At 40.2% G+C, this 22,593-nt stretch overlaps 1 protein-coding gene across 1 annotated transcript in view; it reads right to left on the bottom strand.

Moving 5' to 3' along the window:
* ADAMTS3 (ADAM metallopeptidase with thrombospondin type 1 motif 3) overlaps window positions 1-22,381 on the bottom strand; it is a 305,688-nt gene extending 283,307 nt beyond the window's left edge. Inside the window, exons 1-2 of the mRNA XM_003931961.4 lie at window positions 21,762-22,381; window positions 20,425-20,452 (exon numbers count right to left, since the gene is read on the bottom strand). Of these exons, the coding sequence (XP_003932010.3) occupies window positions 20,425-20,452; window positions 21,762-21,830 (97 nt within the window). The 5' untranslated portion in view covers window positions 21,831-22,381. The remainder of the gene's footprint in view (window positions 1-20,424; window positions 20,453-21,761) is intronic.
* Between the last annotated feature and the right edge of the window lie 212 nt (window positions 22,382-22,593).

Genomic DNA, 22,593 nt, shown 5'->3' on the forward strand with positions numbered 1-22,593 from the left:
GGGAGGCCGAGGCGGGTGGATCACAAGGTCAAAAGATCGAGACCATCCTGGTCAACATGGTGAAACCCCGTCTCTACTAAAAATACAAAAAATTAGCTAGGCATGATGGCACGTGCCTGTAATCCCAGCTACTCAGGAGGCTGAGACAGGAGAATTGCCTGAACCCAGGAGGCGGAGGTTGCGGTGAGCCGAGATCGCGCCATTGCACTCCAGCCTGGGTAACAAGAGCGAAACTCCGTCTCAAAAAAAAAAAAAAAAAGAAAGAAAAGACTCTGAATCAGGGAGCCAGGTGATCAGGCTCAGTTGGTCCCGCCCCTCCACCCCCAACAACAACTAAAACAAAAACAGTAATTGGAAACCCTCTGGGTTGAGCCCTTTAAACCAAGCACAGCTGAACCCAGGACAGTCCTGTTCCGTGGGGGAGGGACTTCCGCCATTACTGAGACTCTCCACCGCTACTGAGGCAGGCCACCATCGCCTAGGCAACCTGCCATTGCCGAGGCAACCTGCCACAACAGAGAGAGTCCCCCATAACAGAGGCGGGGCCACCACTGCCAAGACATTTGTAAGGACGCCCATTTAAACAGGACTGCAGGGAAGAGCACAGGGCAGCTGGGCAGAGCCCACAGCAGCTCAGCAAAGCCTCTGCCGGCAGACAGTGGCTAGGCATGCTGCTAGCTGGGCGGGTCAGACCTGAAAGAAAAATCAAAAAAGGCAGTAGTGCAACAGAAACTCGTAAAGCTCCAACTCCCTGGGACAGAGCACCTGGGAACAAAAAGTGCTTTATGAGTTCAGCTGCAGCAGACCTAAACGTACCTGCCCAGCAGCTCTGAACGAACAACGGAGCTCACAACTCAGGACTTAAGCCCCAATAAAAGATAGACTGTCTCCTCAAGTAGCTCCCTGACCCCCATAGATCCAAAGACTCACCTCATAAAGGAGAGAACGGACTAACAGTAGGCAAGCATCCTTCTGGGACAAAGATAGCAGAAGAGGAAACTGGTAGCAACCCTTACTGTTCTGCAGCTGCTGCAGGTGATACCCAGGCAATCAGGGCCCGGAGGGGACCTCAGCAGTCCTATAGCAGAGGGGCCAGACTGTTAGAAGGAAAGCTTAAAAAAAAAAAAAAAAAAAGAAGAAGAAGTAACTTCAGCATCCATGAACTAGAAGCTCACTCAGAGACCCAATCTGAAAGACAGTAACTACAAAGACAACAGGTGGATAAACCCACAAAAATGGGAAGAAACCAGGGCAAAAAGGATGAAAACTCCCGAAACCAAACACCTCTCCTCCTAAAAGGGATCACAACTCCTCACCAGCAAGGGAACCAGATCAGATGGAGAAGGAGGGTGATGAAATGACAGAATCAGACTTCAGAAGCTGGGTAGTAAGAAACTACAGTGAGCTAAAAGAACATGTTCTAACCCAACACAAAGAAACCAGGAACCTTGAAAAAAGATTGGACGAAATGCTAACGAGAATGGACAGCATAGAGAGGAATATAAGTGAATTGATGGAGCTGAAAAACACAACACAGGAACTTCCTGAAGTTCTCAGCTGAATTGACCAAGCAGAAGAAAGGATATCAGAGGTCGAAGATCAACTCAATGAAATAAAAAGAGATGGCAAGAACAGAGAAAAAAGTACAAAAAGGAATGAACAAAATCTTCAAGAAATGTGGGACTATGTGAAAAGACATAATCTATGCCTGATAGGTGTACCTGAATGTGATGAAGAGAATGAATCCAAGCTGGAAAATACTCTTCAGGATATTATCCAGGAAAACTTCCCCAACCTAGCAAGGCAGACCAATATTCAAATCCAGGAAATACAGAGAACACCACAAAGATATTCCTCAAGAAGAGCAACCCCAAGACACATAACTGTCAGATTCACCAGGGTTGAAATGAAAGAGAAAATGCTAAGGGCAGCCAGAGACAAAGGTTGGGTTACCCACAAAGGGAAGTCCATCAGACTCACAGCAGATCTCTCAGCAGAAACCCTACAAGCCAGAAGAGATTGGGGGCCAATATTCAACAACCTTAAAGAAAAGAACTTTCAACCCAGAATCTCCTATCCAGCCAAACTAAGCTTCATAAGTGAAGGAAGAATAAAATCCTTTGAGAACAAGCAAGTACTCAGAGATTTCATCACCACCAGGCCTGCTTTACAAGAGCTCCTGAAAGAGGCTTTACACATATAAAGGAACAACCAGTACCAGCCACTCCAAAAACATACCAAATGGTAAAGAACATCAACACAATCAAGAATCTGCATCAACTAACCAACAAAACAGCCAAGTAGCATCAAAATGACAGTATCAAATACACACATAACAATACTATCCCTAAATGTCAATGGACTCAATGCCCCAATCAAAAGACACAGACCAGTAAATTGGATAAAAAGCCAAAACCCATCAGTGTGCTGTATCCAGGAAACCCATCTTACATGCAAGGATACACAAAGGCTCAAAATAAAGGGATGGAGGAAGATCTACCAAGCAAATGGAGAGCAAAAAAAAGCAGGAGTTGCAATTCTCATCTCTGATAAAATAGACTTTAAAGCAACAAAGATCAAAAGAGACAAAGAAGGACATTACATAATGGTAAAAGGATCACTGCAACAAGAAGAGCTGACGATCCTAAATATATACGCACCCAATACAGGAGCACCCGGATACATAAGGCAAGTTCTTAATGACTTACAAAGAGACTTAGACTCCCACACAATAATAGTGGGAGACTTTAACATCCCATTGCTAGTATTAGACAGATCAACCAGACAGAAAATCAACAAGGATATCCAGGACCTGAATTCAGACCTGGAACAAGCAAACCTAATAGACATTTACAGAACTCTCCACCCCAAATCCACAGAATATACATTCTTCTCAGCACCACATCACACCTACTCTAAAATTGACCACATAATTGGCAATAAATCACTCCTTGGCAAACGCAAAAGAACGGAAATCAGAACAAACAGTCTCTCAGACCACAGTGCAATCAAGTTAGAACTCAGAATGCAGAAACTAACTCACAACCACACAGCTTCATGGAAACTGAACTTGCTCTTGAATGTTGACTGGATAAACAATGAAATGAAGGCAGAAATAAAGATGTTCTTCAAAACCAATGAGAACGAAGACACAACATACCAGAATCTCTGGGACACATTTAAAGCAGTCTCTAGAGGAAAATATATGGCAATGAGTGCCCACATGAGAAGAAAGGAGAGATCTAAATTTGACACCCTATCATCAAAATTGAAAGAGCTAGAGAAGCAAGATCAAAAAAACTCAAAACCTAGCAGAAGACAGGAAACAACGAAGATCAAAGCAGAGCTGAAGGAAATAGAGACACAAAAAACTCTTTAAAAAATCAATAAATCCAGGAGCTGGTTTTTCGAAAAGATCAACAAAATAGACCACTAGTCAGATTAATAAAAAAGAAAACAGAGAATAACCAAATTGATGCAATAAAAAACGATAAAGGGGATATCACCACAGATTCCACAGAAATCCAAACCATCATCAGAGATTATTACAAACAACTCTATGCACATAAACTAGTAAACCTGGAAGAAATGGATAAATTCCTGGACACTTGCATCCTCCCAAGCCTAAACCTGGAAGAAGCCGAAACCCTGAATACACCAATAACAAGGTCTGAAGTCGAGGCAGCAATAAAGAGCCTAACACCCAAAAAAAGCCCAGGTCCAGATGGGTTCACAGCCGAATTCTACCAGACATACAAAGAGGAGCTGATGCTATTCCTTCTGAAACTATTCCAGACAATCCAAAAAGAGGGAATCCTTCCCAAATCATTTTACGAGACAAACATCATCCTGATACCAAAACCCGGCAGAGACCCAATAAGAAAAGAAAATTTCAGGCCAATATCCATAATGAACATAGATGCAAAAATCTTCAATAAAATACTGGCAAACTGATTGCAGCAGCATATCAAAAAGCTCATCCACCATGATCAAGTAGGATTCATCCCGGGGATGCAAGGCTGGTTCAACATATGCAAGTCCAAAAATGTAATTCACCACATAAACAGACCAAAGACAAAAACCACATGATTATCTCAATTGATGCAGAGAAGGCCTTTGACAAAATTCAACAGCCCTTTATGCTAAAAACCCTCAATAAACTAGGTATTGACGGAACGTATCTCAAAACAATAAAAGCTATTTACGAAAAACCAACAGCCAATATCATACTGAATGGGCAAAAACTGGAAGCATCCCCTTTGAAATCTGGCACTAGACAAGGATGCCCTCTCTCACCACTCCTATTCAATATAGTACTGGAAGTTCTAGCCAGAGCAATCAGGCAAGAAAAAGAAATAAAGGGTATCCAAATTGGAAAGGAGGAAATCAAATTGTCTCTATTTGCAGATGACATGATTGTATATCTAGAAGACCCCATCACCTCAGCCCAAAATCTCCTGAAACTGATAAACAACTTCAGCAAAGTCTCAAGATACAAAATCAACATGCAAAAATCACAAGCATTCCTATACACCAGTAATAGACTTCAAGAGAGCCAAATCAAGAACGAACTGCCATTCACAATTGCTACAAAGAGAATAAAATACCTAGGAATACAACTAACAAGGAACATAAAGGACCTCTTCAAGGAGAACTACAAGCCATTGCTCAACGAAATAAGAGAGGACACAAACAGATAGAGAAACATTCCATGTTCATGGTTAGGAAGAATCAACATCGTGAAAATGGCCATACTGCCCAAAGTAATATACAGATTCAATGATATTCCCATCAAGCTACCAATGACCTTCTTCACAGAACTGGAAAAAAACACCTTAAACTTCATATGGAACCGAAAGAAAGCCCGCATAGCCAAGTCAATTCTAAGCAAAAAGAACAAAGCAGGAGGCATCACACTACCGGACTTCAAACTATACTACAAGGCTACAGTAATCAAAACAGCATGGTACTGGTACCAAAACAGAGATATAGACCAATGGAACAGAACAGAGGCCTCAGAGGAAATACAACATACACACAACCATCTGATCTTCGACAAACCTGACAAAAACAAGCAATGGGGAAAGGATTCCCTGTTTAATAAATGGTGTTGGGAAAACTGGCTAGCCATGTGCAGAAAGCAGAAACAGGACCCCTTCCTGACACCTTACACCAAAATTAACTCCAGATGGATTAAAGACTTAAACATCAGACCTAACACTATAAAAACCCTAGAAGAAAATCTAGGCAAAACCATTCAGGACATAGGCGTAGGCAAGCACTTCATGACCAAAATGCCAAAAGCAATAGCAACAAAAGCCAAAATAGACAAATGGGACCTAATCAAACTCCACAGCTTCTGCATGGCAAAAGAAACAGTCAGTAGAGTGAATCGGCAACCAACAGAATGGGAAAAAATTTTTGCAGCCTACCCATCTGACAAGGGGCTGATATCCAGAATTTACAAAGAACTAAAACAGATCTACAAGAAAAAAACAAACAAGCCCATTCAAAAATGGGTGAAGGATATGAACAGATACTTTACAAAAGAAGACATACAGGAGGCCAACAAACATATGAAAAAATGCTCATCATCACTGGTCATCAGAGAAATGCAAATCAAAACCACATTGAGATACCATCTCACACCAGTTAGAATGGCGATCATTAAAATATCTGGAAACAACAGATGCTGGAGAGGATGTGGAGAAATAGGAACACTTTTACACTGTTGGTGGGAATGTAAATTAATTCAACCATTGTGGAAGACAGTGTGGCGATTCCTCAAGGGCCTAAAAATAGAAATCCCATTTGACCCAGCAATCCCATTACTGGGTATATATCCAAAGGATTATAAATCATTCTACTATAAGGACCCGTGCACACGAATGTTCATTGCAGCATTGTTTACAATAGCAAAGACCTGGAACCAACCCAAATGCCCAATGATGATAGACTAGATAGGGAAAATGTGGTACATATACACCATGGAATATTACGCAGCCATCAAAAACGATGAGTTCACGTCCTTTGTAGGGACATGGATGAACCTGGAAACCATCATTCTCAGCAAACTGACACAAGAGCAGAAAATCAAACACCGCATATTCTCACTCATAGGCGGGTGTTGAACAATGAGAACACATGGACACAGGGAGGGGAGCACTATACACTGGGGTCCGTTGGGGGGAAATGGGGGAGGGACAGGGGGTGGGGAGGTGGGAAGAGATAGCATGGGGAGAAATGACAGGTACAGGTGAGGGGACGGAAGGCAGCAAACCACACTGCCATGTGTGTGCCTATGCAACAATCTTGCATGCTCTTCACATGTACCCCAAAACCTAAAATGCAATAAAAAAAAAAGAATGGATCTAATCATTAAAACAGACCTCCTGTAAGACAGACACAAAGCCCCTCATTCTTAGGAGCAGGCAGCAGGAAATTAGCCCCCTCTCTGCACTCCCTTTGTATATTCATAGAGTTATAACTATACAGGTCAAAAATTTAAAAGAGCCAGAAGTCAGGGTCCCTAATCCCTGCTCTTTCTTACATTGCAGGCATCCCAAGTAGATGCAATTATTTTTCCTTAAGTTAGTGATAGAGCACCTTTAAAGTTTTCCTGCTCTCTGGAAGGAAAGGTTTTTCTCTAAGTTTTACAGGCCGCTCCCTATCCCTTCACTCACCCTTCCCTGGTGAAGAAGAATGACTTATGTGGTTGGGAAGTCTGGGAAGCATAAGAAATGTACAAAGCTCAGCGCCTCCTTCTCATTCTGCTTCCTGGGAATGAGCCTGCTAAGGAGTGCATGTTCTCTTTCACTTAGCCAGGGGAACCCCTGCTCTGGATTGGTGAGGCCTGACAGGCACACTGTAGAGTATGTTGGTAGCCAGTACTCTTATCTGTCAAAGAGGGAGCCTTATTCTCCCCTTCAGCTTTTTCTGTAAAAGCTGTTTTATTTTTACCTACATCTTTAGTTGTTCTATTTCTCAACTTGTTTAGAAGCTAGGCAGGCAAGAAGGGTATGCTTCTATTCAGGATCTCCTCAGTAATTTGAACTACCCCCAAGAAAACTGCTGTCATATCTCCACTGGCAGCCTAATTATAACATAAAAGAAATTTTTTGTCAGGGAATTCTCTTTTATCTAAATTCCTCATTCTAGAGTTTAATATAATGTCTTCTTCCTCCTGTGCTGTGTAAAATAACCACAGTTTTGTATGTATGTACATGACTATATTTGTGATATAAATTTGTGCAGATATACACAGTTAATATGCACAACCTACATCAAAAGCTTTGAGGAGGCAGTGTTTGATGTTTCCATATACTTAAAAATTTTTTACTTTCTATGTTAATGTCAACCACGTTACATTTTCCCAGTGGTTTCCAAATTTTCATCATTATACCTTTACACATACCTGTATTTTAGCATGATATCCTACACACAGTAAACCCTCAATAAATATAGGTTAAAAGAGGGGAAAAAAATTCCCTTAAACTATAACCTGAACGGGAGTGTTCTCTACTGAGAATAACTTGTCTTACTCTCTCTTCATCCTTAATATATCTAAATCGAACTGAATTTTCACCTATTTAGCTTGCCCTCCTGACTTCACTATTTCTGTTCATGATGTGCCAATTCTCCCAAATCAGCCTAGAGAGCTATTTCAAACATGTCTTATGACATCTCCCCTGTATGACATCATTCAAGTCCTACTGCTTTTTCTTTAGCAATTTCTCTCAAACTAACCACTTTTCCTCTAATCGCTTTTAAGATCTCATCACCTCACACTGAAAAGCTGCAAGTACCAAGTCCAAATTCCCCACATAGAATTTCTCACTACTAAATATTATGTAAATTATTCCAAAATACCATCTACATTGTTGTCAGGAAAATTATTTTAAAGGCCCAGATTGAAAATACCTAGGTTCTACCACTTACTACCTTAGTGATTTGGGTCACCACATTAGTTCTTATCTTTAAATTACAGGTAATAGTATTGACTTCATAGCTTGTTGTAAAATTTAAATGAGCTAATCAATTCACGGTGCTTACAACACTGTCTGGCACATAGTGACTATTCAATAAATGCTGGCAACTAACGTCACTATGTTATTCCATCTGACTAGCCTCAATAGCTCACCATTAATTCAGAATAAAAGATACAGATTCACAAAATCTGTATCTTTTTCGTGTCAGACCTAAAAATTGCTTAAAGACCATCTACTAATCAAATCCTCCCACTTCAAAATGTAGGAAACAGAAAATCAGAGATTAAATAACTTAACACAAATAAAAACTTAGGTTTGTTATTTAAAGCCCTCTGCACCCTGTCCCTAATTTCTCTTCAATATCATCTCTCAGATTAGCCTATTGAAACATTCTGTCTAATGTGCTCACAAGACCTGGCTTAGGCATGCCGACCTTCACAGTCCTGCTCTGCAGCATTGCTACAGTAGAGGACCGCTGTTTTCTCTCTACCAAGGCAAACTGAATGGGGCCCCCAAGGCCTATCTCAAGCCCCGTATTTTCCAAGAAAACTTCCTGGCAACTTGTCCAGAGTACAGACCTCCTGGACTGAGCTTCCATAGCACTCCCTGTCAAGTCATTTAAGAAAAAATTATGTACTGTCTGTACAAAAGTTATTTTAAAAATCTCTGTGGGAGAAGAGTTATATGTTTATGTTTCATCCTTTCAGAAACTATAAGCTCTTTGGGGCAGAAGTATAATACCTTACCAGTGTTTAAATGGCTTGATATGGTTTGGATCTGTGTCCCCACTGAAATCTCATGTCAAATTGTAATCATGTGTTAGAGGAGGAGCCTGGTGGAGGTAACTGAATCAGGGGAGTGGACTTCCCCCTTACTGTTCTCGTGATACTGAATGAGTCCTCCTGAGATCTGGTTGTTTATGTAGCACTTTCCCCTTAGCGCTCGCTCTCCTGCTGCCACATGAAGACGTGCTTGCTTCCCCTTCACCCTTCTGCCATGATTGTAAGTTTCCTGAGGTCTCCTCACCCATGCCTCCTGTATAGCCTGTGGAACTATGACTCAATTAAACTTCCTTTCTTCATAAATTACTCAGTCGCAGGTAATTCTTTACATCAATGGCAAAACCCACATTGACTTTTGCACCAACCTAAGAGCAGTGTAAGAAGAGAGTAATACATAGCCTTCGTGTACATTATGGGGAGGGGAGGGAAGGGGAGGGGAGGCTAACCAATGGCTCTGTCTGGAAGTGGAGCTTCTTGGGAGAGAGTACTCTTTGTGGGGGCTGGTAAGGTGCACAGTATAACACATGCTCTAGGATAATCTTAACTCCTTTACATGTTCAGCCACATGTGCTCCAACTTAAAACAGATATTTTGGTTTCCTTCTAAGTATGTAGTAGAATGAGACACAAATACCCCTTGGGGGGTATTTGATGTCCCCAATACATTGGAAAGACCACATTTTAGAAGTGTAAAAGAACAAGTCTTCAGTAATACAGGCAATACTGCAAGAACCTTGAGCAACTTCAGTATAAATCTCTCATATGTCACACAAATTTTTAAGGGTCTAATTAATACCAAAGCTACCCCAGGCACATAGAATATTGACATACTTGTGATTGATGCAATGGCTCACAGTTCCCAACAAGAAGGAAATTGGGTATGATGGTTGAGCACTAAAGGTCTTGAACACTAAAGGTCTGGAGTCAGAAAGCAATGCATTTGAATTCTAGTTCCTGATTGATGCACTCTTTGGCATCTTACAAGCAAATTCTGAAAATCAAGGCTCACAGGGCTATCTGTAAAAATAAAGATAATAATGGGGATCGAATGAGGCAAAGTATACAAAGGACTTGGCCCATCTAATAACACTTTAATAAAGGAAAAGTGAGCCGATGTTATCATCACCATCATCACTTCTAAGTAGAGCTATAGAAAAAGAAAGTCAGTTTCAGATTCCTTCCAAGTCCCAGTACCCCTCAGGACTCTCTCCCCTATAATCCCAACCAGCCTGATGTGATACAGTTAGAAGGACCTTAAATTCCCCATCAACAGAAGGCCTAATACACAATCTTACTGTAACAATCCATGCCCCATTACCCAATCTAATGGATTGGGATTCTCTCCCAAGAATTGGCCGGTGATCTACTATAAAGAGGCAGTTCACACAGGCAATATCTTTTCTCAGGTATAAATTCTCTGTATGCAATAATCTGGCCTCAAGAATAAAATCAAATAAGCATTTTCAAGATCAGCTAAAGCAGCAGCTCCAACAACAACATTTCCAAATCCAGAGCCAAGAGTAAGAGAATGACTTTCATCAGAAATGATGGGAGCCAGCTGCTCCAGGAAAGAGGCAAGCAGGGCGAAGAATGGACATTAAAGAGGACGCCAAATGCCAAAGGGCTCAGCAAAGCTGTAAACACTTAAGAGGAAGGGGACACATCTTCTCCCAAAAGCAATTAAAAATTAATTGTGACACATGCTGAAATTCTAAACACAGTCAAATTCTTTTTTCCTCACTCATCCCCTCTAGGCTCTTATCACCACAAGGCCTATACCCTCTTTGGTGTGTCTTTTATTTTAATTGCAAATCTATTTTCATAGTATGAGATTTTAATGAAGTTATTCGAAAAATAAAGGTGATGACTTTTTTTATTCACTAAGAAAGAACAAATAGTTGCGTACTTAAATTCTTCTTGTTTTTAAAAATCTGGCTTTTTAATAAATATTTGTTGCAATTACACAATGTTTATGTTCAAGAAAGTCATTTAGGAAAGAACAACACATTCTTTACTGTACGAGAACATGAAATCAGGTAAGAGAAGATGTTTGAAAAGAAGAAAATGCATACTTTGAAGAAAAACATCCAAGTATTTTATTTGCTGCGTCTTAAAATGACCAAATAATCAGTAACGAAATAAAATACTTTGTTTTTAAGTGAAGCCCAAATGCCAAAATTTTAACATTCCAACCTCAGTTTTTAAATAAGCACTTCTGCTTATTTAGCATTAGAAATTTTACAGACTCGAGAGCTATATTAGGCACTCTAAAAATTAATATTTCCCACACGTCTTTTTTGCTAGATAAAACTTTGAAAGATTAATATGGAATATAGAATTTGAAGTTATAAAAATTAACATTTGTCTCCAGGATCAAAGGCTGGGAAAAATAAAATAAATAAAAAATATGGATAGTACTGTTAAAGGTTTTCACTGAAACTTTACTTGTGATAATTACATTTTCCAAATCTAAAATAGCCTGGCGCATACTTTTTGACAAACGTATGAGAAACTGGGACATTCTACTAGGCCACTGAGCTAAAATCAAGTCATCAGCAGGGCTGCATTCCTTTTGGAAACTCTAAGAGAGAAACTGTTTCCCTGCTTTTTCCAGCTTTTGGAGGCCACCAGCATTGCCTGGCTTATGGTCCCTTTTCCTCCAATCTCAGAACCAGCAACAGAGGACTAAGTTCTCCGGCTGCCACCTCTCTGGTTCTCTCTGTTTCACCTCCCTCTTCCATTTATAAAGACTCCTACACTGATAATCCAGGATAATCTCTCTATTTTAAGGTCATTTGATTGGCAACCTTAATTCCATCTGCAAACTTAATCCCCCTTTGGCATGTAACATAACATACGCACAGGCTCCAAGGATCCAGGCACAGACTTCTTTGGTGTGCCATTGTTCTGCCTACCACAGCTACCATTTCCCATCCAATGCGCTATTGCATTTGAGGTATTACTGTGTGATGAATTCCATTCAGGTTAACGATATCATATTCCAGTCACACTCCTTATAAATCAGGGGTAAAATGCCCAATGGAGCCCAATCAAAGTACTGCATCCCCTGATCACAGTGAATGATTCAAGGATAAGCTTATGACTAAAGTCAAGTAGCCAATAAAATCTCTACCAGGAAATGTACTGGAGCTGTCAAAAAAGAGGTGTCTGTCATCTGGGGTGAAAAGTAGAATGACAGACTAGTGATGACAGCAACAGTCTTTGCCACAACTTGTGGGAGGTGTGCTAGGAGGTGAACCAATCCTACCCTAAAAGAGACATAAAGCAAATACAGAGAAAAAAATGAGAAAGATACAAGGAAAAAGAGAATAAGGGAATAAGAGAGAGAGAGAAAGAGAGAGATTCCATGACAGTATTATTTAAACTCTAGAACCAACTATACCTGACTTTGAAACCTCATCAATTTTGTTTCTCTTAACCTGTGTGAACTGGGTTCCTGTCACTTGCATCCAAAGGAGTCATGACTTATACATGACTTCTTTTAATAAAATGGAATGAAGGGAATCCCATCAAAATACGATGTAAAAAGTAAAACTGTATCTGGTATATATAAAATATAGTTGGTGTGGAATCCATATGGAATAACTGGCTTTGCATCCTTCCTTTCTCAACTCCCTCTCTCTACTGCTATATTACAATTAATTAAGCAATACTACATTGAGATACAAACATGAAGACAATACATGAAAACAAAACTCTCAAAGAGATGTCACATGGTGAGCTGACTGGTTGGACAGTTTACAAGAAATTTATGGTGGTAGGCAGATCTATCTAAAATGTAGGGATTAGAATGAAGTACCTCTCTTTGAGTAAAAGCTTTAAAAAATAAGAAACAGCACAAGTCAAAAACACACTAATAACAATAGCTATGACTCTATCTTATTTATAATGTACCAGCATTTTAGAACCTTATGAAGTAAATAGTAGTATTTTCATGAGATCATGGCAAAGGAATTTATAGATTCATTGTTATTCCCGTTACAGTACCATTGACATTCTTCAAAAACTTTTAAAAACTATTTTAAAATTTATATGGAACCAAAAAAAGAGCTCATATAGCCAAGACAATCCTAAACAAAAAGAACAAAGCTGGAGGCATCACACTATTTGACTTACTATACTACATTATTTGACTTAGTAAACTATAAGGCTGTAATAACCAAAACAGCATGGTACTGATACAAAACCATACACACAGACCAGTAGAACAGAACAGAGAACTCAGAAACAACATTGCACATCTACAACCATCTCATCTTTGACAAACCTGACAAAAACAAGCAATGGGAAAAGGATTTCTTATTTAATAAATGGTGCTGTGAGAACTTGCTAGTCATACGCAGAAAATTGAAAATGAACCCCTTTCTTACACCTTATTTAAAAATTAACTCAAGATGGATTAAAGACTTAAATGTAAAACCCAAGACTATATTTAAAAAAAAAAAAAACTATAAAAACCCTAAAGAAAATGAGGCAGTACTATTCAGCACATAGGCACAGGCAAAGACTTTATGACAAAATCACCAAAAGCAATTTCAACAAAAGCAAAAATTGACAAATGGGATCTATTTAAACTAAAGAGGTTCTGTACAGCAAAAATGTTCATTGCAGCACTGTTCACAATAGCAAAGACATGGAATCAACCCAAATGTCCATCAATGATAGACTGGATAAAGAAAATGTGCTATATACACACCATGGAATACTATGCAGCCATAAAAAGGAATGAGATCATGTCCTTTGCAGGAACATGAATGGAGCTGGAAGCCATTATCCTCAGCAAACTAACTCAGGAACAGAAAACTAAGCACCACATGATCTCACTCATAAGTGGGAGCTAAACGATGAGAACACATGGACACAGGGTGGGAAGCAACACACACTGGTGCCCACTGTGGAGTGGGGTGGAGGAAGGGAAAGCATTAGGAAAAATAGCTAATGCATGCTGGGCTTAATACCTAGGTGATCAGTTGACAGGTGCAGCAAACCACCATGACCCACATTTATCTATGTAACAAACCTGCAGGTCCTGCACATGTACCTTGGAACTTAAATTAAAAAAAAAAAAAAAAGTATTATGCCTATGTTACACACAAGAAAGTAACACTTTAAGAGGTAAAGGTCACCAGCTAGAAAGTGGTGGATTTAGGATTTTAAACTACACAGGCAACAGTGTAAGTGCTCCTGACCACTTGATAGAGGAAATACAAATGTTAATAGGTCATCTCCTGGATATATCTATTTAGATTTTACATTAAGAAATGGGGCCAATGTAGTCCCAGCTACTCGGGAGGCTGAGGCAGGCGGATCACCTGAGCTAGGGAGATCAAGGCTGCAGTGAGCTATGACTGCATCGCACACTCCAGCTTCTGTGACAAAGTGAGATCCTGTCAAAAGAAAGAGAGAGAGAGAGAGAGAGAGAGAGAGAAAGACAGAAAGAGAGAGAGAAAGAAAGAGAAAGAAAGAGAAAGAAAGAGGAAAAAAAGGGGAGGGGAGGGAAGGGGAAGAGAAGGAGGGAGGAATGAACCTTATTGTTAAGGAGAAAGGTTTTTACATGTAAAGGAAAGAGAACTAGAACTCATGAATAATGCCATCGATCATTCTTTTTGTTTGTATATCTAATATAAAAATATATACTTACTAAATATTAAGAAAAATTGTTGGAAATGTGATATAATATCTATGACCACACTATTTGAGGAATCATATATTTAATCCTATTCTACTTGCTACAAGTTTCCTAATAGCTACTTTTGTTTTATCAATCACTTCACGAGCAAGATATACTGTTTCGTGCTGCTCACAATTTGTTCTAAATTCCATGAAGATTCATCGTGCTGAATTTGTTGCAATCATTTTAATAAGCAAGAGATTGACATTTACTGCAAAATTTCTCCTAGGGATTTACAGTTAGTCAGCAAAGACATGTCAACTTCTCTGGAGAATTAGGATAGATAAATTATATGCAGGAACAGAGGTTGCTATGCTAGGAAACTTCCCATGCTTCACTATCCATTTTAAGGAATATACAACTCTCAGATTCTACTCTATGAGGTAAGTGAGTCTTCTCATAGTACTAATAAAATTATAAAGACATTTGTATAGTATAATTAGTCATATTTATTGGGAACTTCAGAGTTAGACAAATGATGGATTCACTGCATCTTTCAGATTGTATAATCGAATGTTTAAAAAATATATTCAAATATCAAAAAGGACAGAATTAATTCTAAAGTAAAATTTTAAAAATCAAGACTTTCCTTTGTTGCTAGTAGGAGTTCAGATCATACAGACTTGCTCAAAAGCCATTTTTCAAAATGTATCATGTTAATTTATTTTTACTCAGTAACCAATTTCTGGGGCTTTCTCCTAAAGTAGTCCCATGAAATGCAGGCAATGATACAGGCATACACAACACTGTGTGACAGTGTTCACAACAATGGGAAAATGAATACTATTAGGAAGTGATTACACAAATTTGAGTTTATTAGTATGATGAGATTCAAATGAAGTTCACAAGGAGCGTGTAATTATGTGGAAAAATTGTACTAAAATACTAAACAAAACAAAAAGTTATACAAAAAATACAGTGTGTATATTGAAAGAAGTCTGAATAAGAATATGCTAAATTATAATAGCAGTTTGCAAATTGGAATGATTTTGAAAAATCTGAAGAATGCAGAAAAATTAAAGAATATAATTACAGTAGGTACTTGTAAGACATCAACAATCTGGGAAAAACTGACAAAAAGAAAAATTCAACAACTTATAATAATAGAAGCAGTATAGTTTAGGAATAAAATTTGATCTCTATTACAGGAACACTAAGGAGACAATTCTCAAAATTCTGATAACAGCAATCTTCTTTAAGGAAGCATCGGAGTTCCACTGAAGTCATCACTGTCAGTATAACCTTTCCAAGCACAATAACCCAACTCTTCATATTAAAACCACTCATGATTTTACCAGACAATTTGGAATGATCCCTAATGGATTTCCAAGGTAATCTGGGCTGGCTACTCAAAGCAAAGAATGCTTAAAGATCATCATCCTGGAAGCAGAGGTGACCTTGAGGGTGTTTTAACAATTCTGAGCAATATTGTGATTATTTGGTACAACAAGGAAAAGCAGCAAAATAATGAGTAAGAAATATTTCAGCTAAACAACAGTAAGTTCCTGGTGATAGATAGCATCTTGCATTTCATAAAATCTTCACCTAAAAAGCTTGAAGCAGTTAACATTAACCATAATTATGCTCAATGGAAGGATAGAAGATAAATCAGTAAAGCCAACTCCATTATCTTTAGTTACAAGAGAGAATAATGGCTTGAGTAGCTAAAATTCTAAATTTTATAAAGGATCCCCTTAAACCTCCTTCACCACACTTTCTAGTACTGCTGCTGGCTAACTGGATTGACAGATTTTAATCTTAGCTTATCTTTCCTGATGCCAGCAATAGGGCAAATGAACCCAAGTAGGCTGAAGTAGAAAAAAAAATTTTAGTTGGTATTCTAAAACTGCACATAGAATTCGATTCAATTTACCCAATACATATTGAGTACAAACAGAACCATATAAAAACTGATAGGCCTACGTCCCTGTGCTTTGCAGGGTGGAAGAGGAGTCCCAGGAGGCTTTGATAACATTGAATAATTAATTGTATAGCCATTGTCACCATCTTCATTTTCTTAGGGACCAATTAAGTCTGGAGAAAGGCACAAAACAAGAACATTCAAGGAAATTCAGAACACAGAAAAACTTTAATATGATAATATACTGCTTGCTAAATCTATTCATTGAACAACAAATATTTGCGGATCCACAAGCTACCAAACACTTATTTATGTACTGGAGATACAACTGGCATCAAAACAAAGTCTTTGCTCTCATGAGGGTTAATCTAGTGACAATGCTTACTAGTCAACAACTAGGTAAGACTCACACTAAACTTTACAAACCAAAATCTGAAAATGGTGAAAAATTCTCTCTTAGTATACTAGATATCTGAGAGAACAAGATTAGCAACTTTATTTTTTTAAGATTGGGACGTAATGGAATTTGCAACTGGGGAACAGAAATAGGACACATGCCCCAATTCCAAGAGGAATCAGGGGAGGGAAGATATGCCCCAATTCCAAGTGGGGTCAGGAAAGGGAAGACAGCTTAACACTAAAGGATCACAATGCTTTTTCCTCAAATGATACTCAAGCCATCTCAGTGGTGGCTTATGAAACAAAAGGACTCAAAGAATTCTTTTTCAGATTTTCCAGTTTCTACAGAACAAAGATTATTTCCTAAGCTATGCATGTCCTTGAGCAAGCCTCTTTACCCAACTGGACCAGCTGGGACAGTTTCCCACAATTACCTCAGGCATCCAACCAAGGCCACACTCTGAGTCAGAAATGGAACTGCTCCTTGATATGCCCTAGAAATATGTCAATGATCTCATGAAACATACTTACTCATATATACAAAAACATATTCAAAACGCACAGAAGTTTATGTATAGATACATGAGTGTAGGTAGGTGGGGTGTAGGTAGGTGCTTAAAGAGGCAGTTCCTATCTGGTTGATAAAGAGGCAAACAACTAGGTCAAGGTTCAAAACCTACTTACCCATTTTTTTCTAGGGTGAATCCTACTTTCCCACATACCAAGAAGGTATTTTTCCACTGGCAGAAGAGAGAAGGAAAGAGGCAATATCCTGTATGAAGCACTATACTGGTGGCATCTCTTCACATATTCCAACCCGTCCCCATCACAAACTGCCTTCTCTCTTTACCTAAATAAAAGCCTTCCTCATTTTGAGGGTTGAAGCATATATTTTTGAAAATTGACCTTCTAAACTAAATACTAAGAAGTACATATCCTGTGACTCTAGTTATAAAGAGCATGCAAAACTCACATAATTAATTTAACCTGTTAGAAGTCAGGAGAGCAGTCACTTTTCACAAGAGGAGAATGCTTAGCAGCTGGCATGAGGGACATGCAGGGGTGCCAGTAATGTTCAACTTATTGATCCAGCTGCTGACTGCACAGGAGCATTCACTTTGTGAAAAATCGGCAAAGTGCACTTATATGCACTCTCCTACATCTACATTACCTTTCAATAGAAAGTAGTTTTTAAATTTAGTTTCCTAACAACTTGTGGTTGATCACTAATTTATATCTAACTCTTCCTGAGACATTAAATTATTTAGAAATTATTCAGAGCCATGGAATGTTTTTAAGCCAATTTGTTGAGCAATAAAAATAAATAAATAAAATCTATAAACATTATTTGTCTTTCCTAATATATCTTTGATCAAATAACACGTCCCCAGGCAGTTATATAAAACTGCTTCTAAAACAATTAATAGGAAAAAAAGGTTATGTGTTCAGAAGTGTATGTCACGAAATCTCCAGGTTAGCAGTGCCTTTTACATGGGGACAGGGGAGTAAAACTAATTATTGTACATAAGATTTTCTTACATATGATACATAAACCAAAGTGAAATGATAGTTATATTTTTGCTATCACAAGACCTGTGGGCCAAAATCTGTTTTTTTCAATCTGTTCTTCTCTTCATTCAACTTGAAAATGATAAGTAAGAATGGTGATAACAAAAGAGAGAAATCCCATAAAACAGAGGAATATAGGGACAAGCAAATCTTCAGCACTACAATCTAAGAGTACTCCATCTCCTCTTTTTCATACTGATTTGTCTCTCTCCTGCCAAATTTAAGCACACCTGTACTATTTAAGCACACCTGTGAAAGGGCTATCAAAGCAATTTACCTTAGCAAAACAACTGAACCAAACTTTGGTTCAATCCAGGGCTGCTTATATGAGCGCATCCTAATTCTATCTTAAAATTTAATCAAGGTTATACTTTATGAAATTTTTTGGTGGAATGGGTGCTCTTAACATCTTTTTAATTTGCATACTGAAAAGTCTGGATGTGTAAGTAATCAAATGATTAAGTAATTAAAAAGAAGACAAACTTTCTTCTCCCTACTTGTTTAAGAGTTGGTTAAAAAAACTTCAGTAAAAAGGTAAGGATTGATGGCTGAATGCTATCAACTACAAATGACAAATATCTCTTCATAAACACTATTTTTTAGTGCAGTTATCACTGCCTTTCCTCCCCATGGCTCTGCTCTTGCCATAGAGGTCTAAGCTTGGGGAATATATTAACAATGCTAAGCACTGATGCTTATAATCCCAACACTTTGGGAGGCCAAGGGGGGCGTATCACCCGGGTTACGGAGTTCGAAACCAAGCTGTCCAACATGGAGAAACGTTGTCTTTCCTAAAAATACAAAAAATTAGCCGGGCATGGGGACACATGCCTGTAAACCCAGCTATTCAGGAGGCTGAGGCAGAAGAATCGCTTGAACCTGGGAGGCAGGGGTTGCTGTGAGCTGAGATAATGCCACTGATTGCACTCCAGCCTGCACAACAAGAGTTAAACTCTGTCTCAAAAATAAAAAATAAAAATAAAAAAGCACTGAGTAGGAAGGAGCATTTGGATATATGGTCATACATCACAAGCTACATACACACCTCTGGGCCTAGCTCTTGGCTTTCTTAGTTAACAACTGTGGATCTCCACTGTGTACTGTAATAGGTAGCTATGCAAACTCTCAAGCTTCATTTTCCTCATCTGTATCCCCACTTCATAGTGTGGTTGCGGGAATCAGTGGACATAATGTACATGAAACAATCAACACTGTGCCTGGCATTTAATAAACAGCCAATGACTTGTAACTATGTTTGCAGCAGCAGTAATAAAAACTTTTCTTCTAAAAGACGGCTTTGCAATATCACCTGACAAATACAGAATTTACAGAGACTAATACTCTGCCAAAAAGAAAAATTATCTTTCAAAGTAATCCAAGTAAAATGTGTATGAAAAGACTTTGAATGCAGTCTGGCTTCTTGCCAGATGACTTTCAGTCTCTGCATTCAGAACAAATACATTACTCTAAACAGCTTCAAGAAAGACCAAGGACTTCTGAGTGACCTGTTACAAGTCACTTACACTCTTTGGATCTCAGTCTCCTCACCCATAAACTGAGAGTAAGAATCTTCACAGCATCAGGTAGTACTGGGATTTTAGATATTAGCAAGAGGTCTAACATTATCTTTCACATAGGAGATAATTATTTTAAAACAGATTGAATAACAGAAGTCATCAGAAGATTTACTCAAAGCAAAAAAGACTGTTAAGAGAAAAATTTCCATCCTGTGTACTCATTGTTCCCTTCTATGTAGCATTCTTGCCTCCTGTTGTACTCAAATGTGCTCCTCCTAAAATGCTACAGAAGTTGATTTTATTTCTTTCATCTCCACATCATCTTCCAGCCTCTCCATCACCTTCCAATTGCATATCAGGGGCTTGTACAAAGACAGTAATAAACTGATGCTTGAAATGCCCAACTGCAGGAGAATTTTTACCTCACTATAATTTAGCCTGAGGGAAAGTGGGACCTTCCTCCAGAAAGAGGAAGAGAAGAACAGAAATGGTACGGGACTACAAATTATTTTTTTAACCACCAATGGGAAAGATTTCAGAAACAATATTTTGCTTAGCTCACTTCACTCCCTTACTTTCAACTTAAGATAAGAGTGACATCTGAGAACAAAGCTTACCTATTTGCACCATTTCTTCATTACCAGCCTGGAAAGGAGGGGGAAAGCAAGAAAAAGAAACAGTTACTGGGTTTCATCTTATCACCTTGTGAGTTTTATTTCTACCATTAATGCTTTCCAGGAGCTAACTTAATCAGGAGATGCTAGAGACTGGGATTGGTGCCTAAAGGCTTCACCTTGGTTTATAGAAGGTTCTCGTGACAGGAGCATGAGCCAATTTCCTAACAATTTGGGGAAGGGAGTTGTTTACCCCTTTTCATTTTAATTTAACACTTACGAAGCCAGCAAAAATAACTACTGACACTCAATACTCTCTTGTGAAAACTCGTACTGGATCTGGATTAGAAAAGACAGTCTATGAATTTAAAGCGGCCAAAAGAAGCCTAACAGGGGGGCCTGATTCATCAGATTTAAGGTCAGGACTCAACTAGACAATTCTCTACTTTTTACTCTAAGGTCGATGAGACCAGGCCGCCGGGAGAAGCCAGGAAAAGTAACAGAGAAATTCTGAACGCAAAGTCCCATCGGCCCAATGCTGATAGGATTTACTACAAACGGCTCCCCTGGCGGAGCCTTCTCAAGGACTCTTCTGAGAGCATCGGGCTTCACCTTGAGTCTCCAAAGGGTTGGGGGCAGGGCCGAAAAGAAACAGAGCTGCACTAAACTTAGCTTTAAAAAGAGGAGGAGTTGCGCAGAGGGGGAGGGGAGAAGGCGGCCGGCGCCGGTAGCCTCTGCCCAGGAAAACGCAGGGCAGGAAACGTCTCCAGCCCCCCTCCCCAACTGTCAAACCCTAACCCCGCCGTAGTCCTCCCAGGACACGTGTCTACTGGATCTCTCCCTGTCCGGCTCAAGGACTTCCTGAAACCCCCGCCTCCGGCTGCCCGAAAAAACCGTGAGTCAGTTCGGACGAGAGAAAGCCCCGGGAACCCAACTCCGGAGGCAGCAGCCCGAGCGCTGGGATCCCAGACCCAGCGTCCAGAACTTCATTCAAGCGCCCAGACCGCCCTCCAGAAAGGGGAAGCCCAGATGGCGCGGCGAGGATGGGAACTGGCTGCGGTTTGTCCCCAGGAGTTGTTATGAATGTCGCAGACTGGTGAAGCCCTAGGTGTGACAAGCCTGGACTCCTGGAGTGGGAGTCGCAGCCTCCCGGGCAACTCGACCCTCCACCCTCAAAAGCCCGCACGCTGCGCCCAGCCCTCAAAACACCGTTCCTGAACGCAAAAGATAACAGGGGAAGGGAGGGAGGAGAAGGAGGAAAGAGAGGAGGGTAGAGAGGGGAGGAACTTTTCGGGAAAAGGTTGGGTTTGAGTTTTTTATTGTTATTATTTTCCACTTACTTGTCCATCAGCTGAAGTCCTAACCACTACCAGAGCGGCTGCTATCAACCAAAGTGACAGGAGAACCATCACGAGTCGAGTTCACTTTCCAACTACTGGGCAAAGCAAATGCCCAGAGCAAACCCCCCCGCCCCCCAAAATAAGTTTCTTTAAGGAAAAAAAAAAAAAAAAGGAAAAGGAAAAAATGCAAAATAGAAAAAAATGATCTTCTGTGCTTTGCTTCAATGAAAATGAAATTTGAGCTCTGAGACTGGCCCCCTCTGCTCTGCAGTTCTTTCCACTTCACCTTCTCACCCCGTCCTCCCAAACAGAGTGTGCAGGAGCGAGAAGGTGCTGCGGGCGGGCACGGGCTGCGCCCGGGAGAGGGGGAAGGGACGAGGGGCTTTCCAACTATCACTGCCCAAAGCAGCTTTTTCGAGGCTTTTCGAGCACCATTGGTCCCTAAGGTTAGCGCGGAGAATGCTTGGGTTCCCCGGAGCACAGCAGGGGGAAGTATTAGCGAGAGAGAGGAGCTAGCGGGAGCGGGAGAAAGAGGCTGGGAGAGGGCGACTCCGCCGCACACGCAGAGGTGGGGGCGGGAGGAGCGAAGGGGAGGAGGAGGAGGAGGCAGGCGGAGGAGGTGGGAGGAGTGGGCCGCTCGCAGGCTCCTGTTGCTCGCAGCTCGGCAGTCTGCTGGCTGCCGGAGACCCGCGGGGCGCTAATAAGGCGGCCGGAGCTCCCAGGACGGCCCCTCCCGCCGTGGCGCCCACGTCATGCGGGGCCCGAACCCGCGCCCCTCGCACCGGGTCGGGATTGGAGACCGCTTGGGGGCTTGTGTGGCCCTTGCTCGACC

The sequence above is a fragment of the Saimiri boliviensis genome, chromosome 3 (assembly GCF_048565385.1).
Source record: "Saimiri boliviensis isolate mSaiBol1 chromosome 3, mSaiBol1.pri, whole genome shotgun sequence".
NCBI lineage: Eukaryota > Metazoa > Chordata > Mammalia > Primates > Cebidae > Saimiri > Saimiri boliviensis.